This window comes from Salvelinus alpinus, chromosome 4, assembly GCF_045679555.1.
Source record: "Salvelinus alpinus chromosome 4, SLU_Salpinus.1, whole genome shotgun sequence".
Classification (NCBI taxonomy): Eukaryota; Metazoa; Chordata; class Actinopteri; order Salmoniformes; family Salmonidae; genus Salvelinus; species Salvelinus alpinus.
The window spans coordinates 67512532-67524441 of record NC_092089.1 but is presented as its reverse complement, the minus strand read 5'-3'; the positions used below and the strand labels follow the sequence as shown (position 1 = coordinate 67524441).

General features: G+C 44.4%; 1 protein-coding gene across 1 annotated transcript in view; it reads right to left on the bottom strand.

Moving 5' to 3' along the window:
• Positions 1–605: 605 nt before the first annotated feature.
• LOC139574231 (sodium/hydrogen exchanger 6-like) overlaps positions 606–11910 on the bottom strand; it is a 29710-nt gene continuing 18405 nt past the window's right edge. Inside the window, exons 12-16 of the mRNA XM_071398601.1 lie at positions 7836–7989; positions 7605–7635; positions 7394–7479; positions 4315–4420; positions 606–4053 (exon numbers count right to left, since the gene is read on the bottom strand). Coding sequence (XP_071254702.1) covers positions 3775–4053; positions 4315–4420; positions 7394–7479; positions 7605–7635; positions 7836–7989 — 656 coding nt within the window. The 3' untranslated portion in view covers positions 606–3774. The remainder of the gene's footprint in view (positions 4054–4314; positions 4421–7393; positions 7480–7604; positions 7636–7835; positions 7990–11910) is intronic.

Sequence of the window (11910 nt, the reverse complement as noted above, 5' to 3'; positions counted from 1 at the left end):
CCAGTCATTGGCAGCAGAGAACTGGAAGGAAAGGCAGCCAAAATAGGTGTTGGCTTTGGGGAATACCAGTGAGATATACCTGCTGGAGCGCGTGCTACGGGTGGGTGTTGTTATGGTGACCAGTGAGCTGAGATAAGGCGGAGCCTTACCTAGCAAAAACGTATAGATGGCGACGAGAGCATACAGGTTGCAGTGGTGGGTGGTATATGGGGCTTTGGTGACAAAACAGATGGCACTGTGATAGACTGCATCCAGTTTGCTGAGTAGAGTGTTGGAGGCTATTTTGTAAATGACATCGCCGAAGTCTCTGATCTGGAGAGGTAGGTTTGAGACTCAGGCTGTCCATCCTAAAGGGTATTGCGATACAGTACTAAAGGGGATGAGGGCCAAGGCTGGTGGATAAATGACTGGCATGATTTAAGAGTTTTTTTTGTTCTGTTCTTATTCCAGCCAAATCTTAGGGGAAGGTCTGGACTGGAGAAGTCTGCATCAGAGACTTGATCTGGTTAGCTATTAGCTAACGTTACATTCTCAGAGGCCAACTAGATCGTGTCTACATCATAACGTTGATGTGTAATCAGCAAGTCAATGAGGATACGATTACAGAGGGGTTTAATCCAAAGCACAGGATTCTGTTTATTGAACATTTTGCACGCAACTTGGAACAGGTGAGGAATATTTACAGAGATGTAAACAGTCAGTACCTGCAACACTGAGGGAGCACAGTGTGGCACACACACGCATTACAGCAGACACACACACACACGCTTAGGTGTAGACAACATGCGCACACACAAACAGCGAAGTAGCAGTATAAACACAGAGTGGACAGTCTGAAAACACAGAGTACAACAAGCCCCTTTGGTCAGCTACTTCAGACTAGTGTCAACAAGTTAATTACAAGTTACCATTGACAGTTCAAATTTAAAAAAATGGAACACATACTGTAAGAACAGTACTGGCAAATATAAGTAGACCTACAAGGGGCTTTTTTGACCTACAACATTAGATCTGTCAGTGGTAGACTGGTACACACTCCTGATTTTTGACCTTTTTGTTGTTGTGAAGACAGTCAATGGCATGGAAAAGGAATGAGGCAATGAGGCCAATCTTGTTTCTCTTGGTAACATAGATCATAATAACCTGTACATAAATGGATCATATTTCACTGTATTCCTTTTCATTTCATTATAAACCCAACATGTAATTCAAAGCCAGTTAAAAGCAGCTCAAAAGTATGACAAATGTCACATGCAAGACAATCGAAGCAGAATGAAACAAACGATTCTCAAAAGACAAGTGCAAATGCTGCAACATCCTCAATGCTTTTGCCTTATTTCCCTTCTTCATCAAGATTATTATTTTTTTAAATAGGAGGGAAACAAACAGAAAATAGAGGGGAAAAAATTATTAACTGCACGTTGCGGTGTCAAGAGGCATGCCTGATAAAAACGAAGAGAGAAGACACGTGCCGTCAGAGGTTCCTGCACAGCAGGAGGTAACACTGAGGGGAAGACCAAGGCATGTCTAGTAAACGGCCTCCCTCTTCCTTCCTTCCCTCCCTCCCTTTACCTTCCCCTCCACCCCAGGTGCAAAGTTAATAGCTTGGACTATAGGAAAAATGTACACTTAATCTCTACCTCTCTTTCCTCAGCTCCTACCCTGCCTCATTCTCTCTCCCTCGTCTGTAGTGTTGTCTGGCACAGTGCCTGATTCCATCCATATCAACAGTGCGTTGCCAAGCAGGTGTCCTGTCAACAGTTCCTGCTGCACTACATTAACAGCCACCGCTGATCCCAGAACAGTCACAAGGGTAGAGCACATGAAGCCAAGCAGCTCAGAGGAGCTACTCACTCTGATCGCAGACCAGTCACAAGGCAGAGCCCATATAGACAAGAAGCTTAGAAGAGCTACTCAGAGGCCAGGCATCAGCTATAAATCAGGCCAAACCCCATACAATATACAGCGAGGTATATAGGATACATTAGACTAGTGTTATTTTACACAAAAAGATTCGCACAAATTCCTTTTGTACAACCATTCTGTTTTCTTCTCGAAATATCTATTCGGAATCATTTAATCCGAAATGTTACCCCAACTTGCCTATTCAAATTGTGAGTGATTTCTACATACTATCCGAGACATCACAACGTCATACAGTATCAGGGACAACGTAGCCAATAGACCAGTAACTCAGGCCAGTTAACAGTTGAACTGCGGTCCAGTACATACAGTAGCAGCCCATCAATCTTTTGACATGGACATTCCCATAAACAATCCCAAATGAAGCAAATTCAATCTGAAATAGAATTGGATAAGAAGTGATGAAATAGATTAAACATTGTTGATCCACAAAATGTCAATTCCAGACAAATTTGACAAAAACAAAGCAAATTTGATCCTTGATCAAGAGCTACTGTAGCATGTTCCCTGTATACTACTTCAACGCAGTGAATAACCAGATAGATCTTAGCCAGTAGGAAGCAAGAGCTTAGCACAGATAGAAAGTCCACAGTAGGTTTGATAATAGTAACATTGCAGTCCCTAATATCAAATATTCACCATGTTACACACACAGTATAGTATAATTACAGTGACAATTAGTTATGTAGCTAAAGTACTTCTAGTATGTTGCAAAATACATACAAAGTATTTTGAGGCTGTCTGCACTCTTTTCATAAAATGTCAATGCAGGGGAAATGGCACTAGCTTTCACCGTACGGGAGATTTGGATCTGGTATTCAAAACGACAGCCCTTCTTTCTGCATCTGTGGTGAGTGACATCAGCTTCTAAAATAAGGTGTCAAACCCTCCCAAAGTCACAGTCCAAGGTCGTTGTGGGAAGTCCAAGACGTGCGCCAGGTTACACTGTTAGCCTGGTTAAACCAGACTGAACTCTGTCCTTCCATTGTCATTCAACCAGGCTTTAACATTGTAACAGTCCACAGCCCAACGGCTCAAAACGCAGACAGCCTGTCACCCATAGAAAACGTCGCCACCCTGTGGACGGAGGAGTGTATTACTTCTAAAAGGGAAAATAAACTACAGTGGTCACTGAGGCACTTGATTGTAACCGTATTCACATAGCAACAAAATGCAACGCAGAGCCATTAAATCAAGTCAGCATGCCTTGGATCGCACAGAGAAGGCAGTAACATTCAGGATCAGACCCAAAAACAAGGCTACAAACTCAGTCAGCCGCGCAACCTTCTCACTCCCCACGCATAGAAAAAGGATGCACAATTTAGCATGCACAGTTAGCATGTCACCGTTATTATACACCTTGTGATACAGAGACAAACTAGCTGTTGTACTGTGACCTCCACATAGACTAATGCATGCGCATAGACTCGTATTGAGTCCTCTATAACGCTACTGTGACAAGATTGCCACGTGATTTCAGTGTGGTCCTATTAGAAGACAAACTGAGAAAAGCTATCGGTTTAACCAAATCAAAAGAAAACATGAATAAATACTTTATATTACAGTGATGGCGACAGGAGTAAAAATTAGCAAACAAGAATGAGGTAGAGACATGGATTAGCCACTTGAGAAACTCAAAAGAGGAACGAGAGTGAGGGAGAGTGAGAAAGAGATGATGAGCGGTATGAGAGAAAAGGAAAGAGAGAAAGACAGTCAGAGAAAGACAGACTGGCACAGTCAAAGAGACAGACAGAGAGAGACCAGTCTCTTGCTGATTTTAGTTAATCTCATTCCTGCAGATTAAGGTGAGCAGGACGTAGAGTGAATTGGTCATCTGGCCTCTCTTTCGCCTCACATCCGCATACGGTGTCGGGGGTCCGCGAGGGGGGGCTCGGAGTCGTCCATGGGCAGGACCAGGCGGGTGCCCCTCATCACCAGCTCGTTGTCACCGTACGTCAGCTCGCGGTCCAGGTCGTCAGCGGAGATGACGGCGGAGGTGGTGCCCGCGGGCCCGGCGCTGGTGTGGGCGCCGCTGGCGTCCGTGCTCACCGTGATGTCACCGTAGGTCAGGCTGATGTCCCCGTCCGTCAGGATGAGGTCCGAATCGTCGTCCTTCAGCTGGCACTCGTTCTGGTGGCGGGAAAGAGAGAAAGGAACATTTAAGAATATGTCATCACCAGTTCTAACTGATCAAACACTCCTATTATAACTGAACTAATTCTTTAGCTTTTATGAAACAGGCAACTCTTCATTCGAGTACATTCATTGATACGTGATCCATTGTGATACTCATTAAGACAAAGAAGAAAACACGACATGTCATCGCTATTACCATAATCCCCCTAACAGGGTCACAGGGTCAATAGGAACACATGGTTTGTGGCGACTGACCTCGTAGGCCTGTGGGCTGGTGAGGCATCTGGCCAATGGTCCACAGCAGGCAGGCATGGTGACGGTGAGAGGAGGGCCGCTGTGGGTCAGGATGGGCTTCAGGTAGCTGGAGGGGTTATAGTCAAGGCCTCAACTGTGTCACAGAGAATCAAAACAAACTGCTCAAATACGTAATGGAGATTTACTATAGGTGAACCATACTCCTCTTCCTCAATACACCAGCCTCCACTGCTGTAGGCTAGTATGTTATTGCAGTAATTGCGCACACATACTGTATACAGTGCATTTGGAAAGTATTCAGACTCCTTTACTTTTTCCACAGTTACATTACAGCACTACTCTAAAATTGATTGAATTGTTTCCCCCCCTAATCAATCCACAAATAACACCCCATAATGGGGGTCAAAATAATACCCCATACCAGTCAAAAGTTGACACACCTACTCATTCAAAAGTTTTTATTTTTAGTATTTTCTACATTGTATAATAATAGTGAATACTTCACCCAAAAACTTTAATTGTGTTAAACAAATCAAAATAGATTTTATATTTGAGATTCTTCAAAGTAGCCACCCTTTGCCTTGATGACAGCTTTGCACACTCTTGGCATTCTCTCAACCAGCTTTATGAGGTAGTCACCTGGAATGCATTTCAATTAACAGGTGTGCCTTGTGTTGTGACATGGTAGGGGTGGTATACAGAAGACAGGGCTATTTGGTAAAAGACCAAGTCCATATTATGGCAAGAACAGCTCAAATAACCAAAGAGAAACGACAGTCCATCATTACTTTAAGACATGAAGGTCAGTCAATCAGGGAAAATGTCAAGAACTTTGAAAGTTTCTTCCAAGTGTAGCCGCAAAAACCATCAAGTGCTATGAAACTAGCTCTCATGAGGACTACCAAAGGAAAGGAAGACCCAGATCTACCTCTGCTGCAGAGGATAAGTTCATAAGAGTTACCAGCCTCAGAAATAGACAATTAACTGCACCTCAGATTGCAGCCCAAATAAATGCTTCACAGGATTCAAGTAACAGACACATTCAACATCAACTGTTCAAAGGAGACTGCGTGAATCAGGCCTTCATGGTCAAATTGCTGCAAAGAAACCACTACTAAAGGACACCAATAAGAAATAGAGACCTGCTTTGGCCAAGAAACACGAGCAATGGAAATTAGACCGATGAGTCCAAATTCGAGATTTTGCAGTCCAATCGCTGTGTCTCTGTGACGCAGAGTAGGTGAAGCAATGATCTCTGCATGTGGGATTCTCACCTTTTCCAAATAGCCCTATCTTCTGTATACCACCCCTGCTTTGTCACAACACAAGGCACACCTGTTAATTGAAATGCATTCCAGGTGACTACCTCATGAAGCTGGTTTAGAGAATGCCAAGAGTGTGCAAAGCTGTCATGAAGAAAAAAGGGTGGCTAATAAAAAATATATTTTGCTGTTTAACACTTTTTTTGGTTTCTACATGATTCCATATGTGTTATTTCATAGTTTGTAGAATAAGTGAAGACATCAATGTAGAAAATATAAAAAATAAAGAAAAACCCTTGAACGAGTAGGTGTGTCAACTTTTGACTGGTACTGTAACTATTCAGCCCCTTTACTCAGTACTTTGTTGAAGCACCTTTGGCAGTGATTACAGACACTACAAGCTTGGCACACCTGTATTTTGGGAGTTTCTCCCATTCTTCTCTGCAGATCCTCTCAAGCTCTGTCAGGTTGGATGGGGAGCGTCGCTGCACAGCCATTTTCAGGTCTCTCCAGAGATGTTCGATCGGGTTCTAGTCCGGGCCACTCAAGAACATTCAGAGACTTGTTTCGAAGCCACTCCTGCATCGTCTTGGCTGTAGGCTTAGGGCCATTGTCCTGTTGGAAGATGAACCTTCACCCCAGTCTGGGGTCCTAAGTGCCCTGGAGCAGGGTTTCATCAAGGATGTCGCTGTACTTTGCTCCATTCATCTTTCCCTCGATCCTGACCAGTCTCCCAGTCCCTGCCACTGAAAAACATCCCCACAGCATGCTGCTGCCACCACGCTTCACCATAGGGATGGTGCCAGGTTTCCAGATGTGACGCTTGGCATTCAGGTCAACGAGTTCAATCTTGGTTTCATCAGAACAGAGAATCGTATTTGTCATGGTCCTTTAGGTGTCTTTTGGCAAACTCCAAGCAGGCGTTGATGTGCCTTTTACTGAGGAGTGGCTTCCGTCTGGCCACTTTACCGCTGTCCTTCTGGAAGGTTCTCCCATCTCCACAGAGATACTCTGGAACTCTGTCAGAGTGACCATCGGGTCCTTGGTCACCTCCCTGACCAAGGCCCTTCTCCCCCGATTGCTCAGTTTGGCCTGGCAGCCAGCTCTAGGAAGAGTCTTGGTGGTTCTAAACTTCTTCCATGTAATAATTATGGAGGCCACTGTGTACTTGGGGACCTTCAATGCTACAGAAATGTTTTGGTACCCTTCCCCAGATCTGTGCCTTGACACAATCCTGTCTCAGAGCTCTATGGACAATTCCTTCGACCTCATGGATTGGTTTTGCTCTGACATGCACTGTCAACTGTGGGACCTTATATAGACAGGTGTGTGTCTTTCAAATCATGTCCAATCAATTGGATTTACCACATGTGGACTCCAGTCAAGTTGTAGAAACATCAAGGATGATCAATGGAAACAGGATGCACCTGAGCTCAATTTTGAGTCTCATAGCAAAGGGTTTGAATACTTATGTAAATAAGGTATCTGTTTTTTTATTTTTAGTACATTTGCAAACATTTCTAAAAACCTGTTTCACTTTATCATTATGGGGTATTTTGTGTAGATTGAGGGACATTTTTTTATTTAACCCATTTTAGAAAAGGCTGTAACGTAACAAAATGTGGAAAAAGTTAAGGAGTCTGAATACTTTCCGAATGCACTGTATCCATGATCATTTTGGTTATGCAGGACAAATCATGGTTTTATACTCACACATTAATTTACTGGATAGAGAACAAAAATGCTTTCTCTGTGAAATGAATCTGTCACTGGAGTGCCATCTGCTGTGTGCTGATGGGAGTGACACCAAAGGATACTTGTGGTCAAAGTTGTACCAGATCCTGAAGAGCCAGGCGCTCTCGTGTTTGGTGCTCCGCCGCTCTGATCCCTCTGTAATGCTCATCTGAGGAGACAGAGTCACAGAAAAGACAGATACAGAGATCCACTCAAAACAACAGCACTACATTAAAATCAGATGATTACAGCATTCAAGTCAAATAACTCCATTTTCATAGGCTTAATACTCACTGAGTTATCTGCGTCCGAATCTACACCCACACTGTTAGAAATGCAGAAACACATAAATGAGTCTACCAGATCAGTGTTCACAGACGATCATACTGAAACTGGACAGACAACTCTACGTGCTGCGTATATCCTAAATTAGAATAAACATCAAAAGGTTCAGTTTGAAGGCAAAAAAAAAGACATACACCAATAACCCCAAACTTTGACTTTCGACCCCCACGGTGGACCTACCGTATGTGCTGGCAGGAAAGCATCTGGGTGGTTCCACCTCCACAGACCCATACAGTGAAGAAGACGATGAGGAGGGTGGTTGTGAACATCATCTGACGGGCGTAGGTAGCCGTGTCCCGGATGGAAAGGGCAAAGGTCATCGCCCCACGCAACCCTAGGGAGGACAAGGAGGGGTTATTTAAGCAATAAGGCACGAGAGGGTGTGGTATATGGCCAATATACCACGGCTATGTGCTGTTCTTAAGCGTGACGCAACGCGGAGTGCCTGGACACAGTCTTTAGCCGCGGTATATTGGCCATATACCACAAACCCCAGAGGTCCCTTATTGCTATCATAAGAGCGGTAATAAGATTTTTTTTGTTATACGGTCCGATATACCACGGCTGTCAGCTGATGGGTATGGATTTCTGAACTTTAAATGTTATTAATCATTAGAGAGACCTGAGGGGCGCCATAGCTGAGGGGCTACACCAAAGGTTAATGGTTATCTGTAGGGGGAAGGTATATTGTGGGTGCAAATATGCTGGAATGTACTGAGTATGGAAAACGATCACGTGGCAGGCATTGATAAGGGGAGAGAGCCATGGATTTGTGATGAAGAGGGTCGAGATCAGGTCACGTTAAGGGAGAAGGAAAAAAGTTTATTGCCCATATCACTTAGTTTGCCTAGCAATAAAGATAATGTTTAGCGAGGAGGAGACTCCGCCCAAAGTGGGGTACAAATACCACCACTATTGTAAACATGTTTTTGTCGTTTCAGCTGTTCGATCCTTTGGGAAGAATAAAACTTGTTTTAAGCTTTCAGTGTCCGTCGAGTTCTTACTCTAATAATTAGAACCTAACAGTTGGCGTTGTCGGCAGGATTCACCACGATTTACAGTCAAACCAGAGCGTCGGGATCAGTGGAGCAAGAGCTGGCAACAAACTAGGTAGGCACAGTTCCTACACCCGTTTCCACTCATTTTGACATCTTGGGGAGATGAGAATTGTAGGCTGAACAACTATAGGATACGGACCTAGAAAGCCTGAGTTTATTCAGTAGGCCCATTGTGTAACGACTGGTCGTAAATATATGGTGTAGGGCAGGTTCCATAGGGATAGGTCCCGAGTGGAGGTTTTCCTCTGTGAGATCCAGGTAAATACACTGCTCAAAAAAATAAAGGGAACACTTAAACAACACAATGTAACTCCAAGTCAATCACACTTCTGTGAAATCAAACTGTCCACTTAGGAAGCAACACTGATTGACAATAAAATTTCACATGCTGTTGTGCAAATGGAATAGACAACAGGTGGAAATTATAGGCAATTAGCAAGACACCCCCCAATAAAGGAGTGGTTCTGCAGGTGGTGACCACAGACCACTTCTCAGTTCCTATGCTTCCTGGCTGATGTTTTGGTCACTTTTGAATGCTGGCGGTGCTTTCACTCTAGTGGTAGCATGAGACGGAGTCTACAACCCACACAAGTGGCTCAGGTAGTGCAGCTCATCCAGGATGGCACATCAATGCGAGCTGTGGCAAGAAGGTTTGCTGTGTCTGTCAGCGTAGTGTCCAGAGCATGGAGGCGCTACCAGGAGACAGGCCAGTACATCAGGAGACGTGGAGGAGGCCGTAGGAGGGCAACAACCCAGCAGCAGGACCGCTACCTCCGCCTTTGTGCAAGGAGGAGCAGGAGGAGCACTGCCAGAGCCCTGCAAAATGACCTCCAGCAGGCCACAAATGTGCATGTGTCTGCTCAAACGGTCAGAAACAGACTCCATGAGGGTGGTATGAGGGCCCGACGTCCACAGGTGGGGGTTGTGCTTACAGCCCAACACCGTGCAGGACGTTTGGCATTTGCCAGAGAACACCAAGATTGGCAAATTCGCCACTGGCGCCCTGTGCTCTTCACAGATGAAAGCAGGTTCACACTGAGCACATGTGACAGAGTCTGGAGACGTTGTGGAGAACGTTCTGCTGCCTGCAACATCCTCCAGCATGACCGGTTTGGCGGTGGGTCAGTCATGGGGTGGGGTGGCATTTCTTTGGGGGGCCGCACAGCCCTCCATGTGCTCGCCAGAGGTAGCCTGACTGCCATTAGGTACCGAGATGAGATCCTCAGACCCCTTGTGAGACCATATGCTGGTGCGGTTGGCCCTGGGTTCCTCCTAATGCAAGACAATGCTAGACCTCATGTGGCTGGAGTGTGTCAGCAGTTCCTGCAAGAGGAAGGCATTGATGCTATGGACTGGCCCGCCCGTTCCCCAGACCTGAATCCAATTGAGCACATCTGGGACATCATGTCTCGCTCCATCCACCAACGCCACATTGCACCACAGACTGTCCAGGAGTTGGCGGATGCTTTAGTTCAGGTCTGGGAGGAGATCCCTCAGGAGACCATCCGCCACCTCATCAGGAGCATGCCCAGGCGTTGTAGGGAGGTCATACAGGCACGTGGAGGCCACACACACTACTGAGCCTCATTCTGACTTGTTTTAAGGACATTACATCAAAGTTGGATCAGCCTGTAGTGTGGTTTTCCACTTTAATTTTGAGTGTGACTCCAAATCCAGACCTCCATGGGTTGATAAATTTGATTTCCATTGATCATTTTTGTGTGATTTTGTTGTCAGCACATTCAACTATGTAAAGAAAAAAGTATTTAATAAGAATATTTCATTCATTCAGATCTAGGATGTGTTATTTTAGTGTTCCCTTTATTTTTTTGAGCAGTGCATATGGTGTAGGGTTGGTTCTTTAGGTCCCAAGTGGAGGTTTTAGTATTGGTTCTAACACAAGGTATTAAGTGCCAATAGGCACAAATACCAAACCATTCTCCGGGGAAGTGGGTAGCGCTACCTTGGAAAATAGTTAATAGAAGGTGTGTATTAGAGACGGGAGTGAAGAAATCTAAACACACTGGACACCGTCGGGAGAGGTTTGGGAATAATAATTATTGATATGGCGACAGATGGCCTTCGATTCTCCCTGCAAAGCTGAGCTAGAGGATTTTAATAAAGCCATGGAGGCGCTGAAAGAAGCGCACCAGCATTCTACCAATTAGGTTTGAATATGGGAAAAATTGAGCAAACTGGATCAAATTGGGCAGCACTTCTCTGTTGACGGAAAATTCTAATCAAATGAAGAACTCAGAGGCTGTTGTGGTATGGCACAATGACAAATTGCAAGCTCAATATACAAGTGTTTTGATGTCAGCGTTTTATCAACAGAAGAGTATAACCGATAAAAATGAAATTAGTAGATGCTCAGCCACAGAAAGACTGGGTACGGGAGTACATTTATAGAACTTGCACTTCGGCTTTGATGGCAGGTTTGAAGCCTGTGATCAAAACGGCAATTGCGGGGGTAGTGGATGAAATAGAGCAGGATGCTTTAAAACCTCTTTGGGCTAGGGGGCGGTATTTTCACGTCTGGATGAAAAGCGCGCCCAAAGTAAACTGCCTGCTACTCAGGCCCAGAAGCTAGGATATCCATATTATTAGTAGATTTGGATAGAAAACACTATGAAGTTTCTAAAACTGTTTGAATAATGTCTGTGTATAACAGAACTGATTTGGCAGGCGAAACCCCGAGCCCAATCCATCCAGGGGATTTATTTTTTGAGGTCAATCTGTTTTCTACTGGTTTTCTATGGCAAGCCCGTTTTAATAGAAATATGCTTGCAGTTCCTATCGCTTCCACTAAATGTCAACAGTCTTTTGAAATTGGTTGATGTTTTTTCTTTGAGTAATGAAGAAGTAGCCATTTCCTATCTGGGTGGATAGCCAAGTGTACTGTTGTGGTTGGGGCGTGCAACCTGAAGCTCGCTCCACTTTCATTTTATCTGCTATTGAACGCAGTTTATCCCGTCTTAAATTTGATTGATTATTTACGTTAAAAAATACCTAAAGTTGGATTAGGACAGTTGTTTGAAATGTTTGGACAAAGTTTACAGGTAACTTATTAGACAATGTGTAGTCATGTCGGGCGAGTTGGAACCGGTGTTTTTCTGAATCAAACATGCCAAATAAATGAACATTTTGGAGATATAATGACAGAATTTATCGAACAAAAGGACCATTTGTGATGTTTA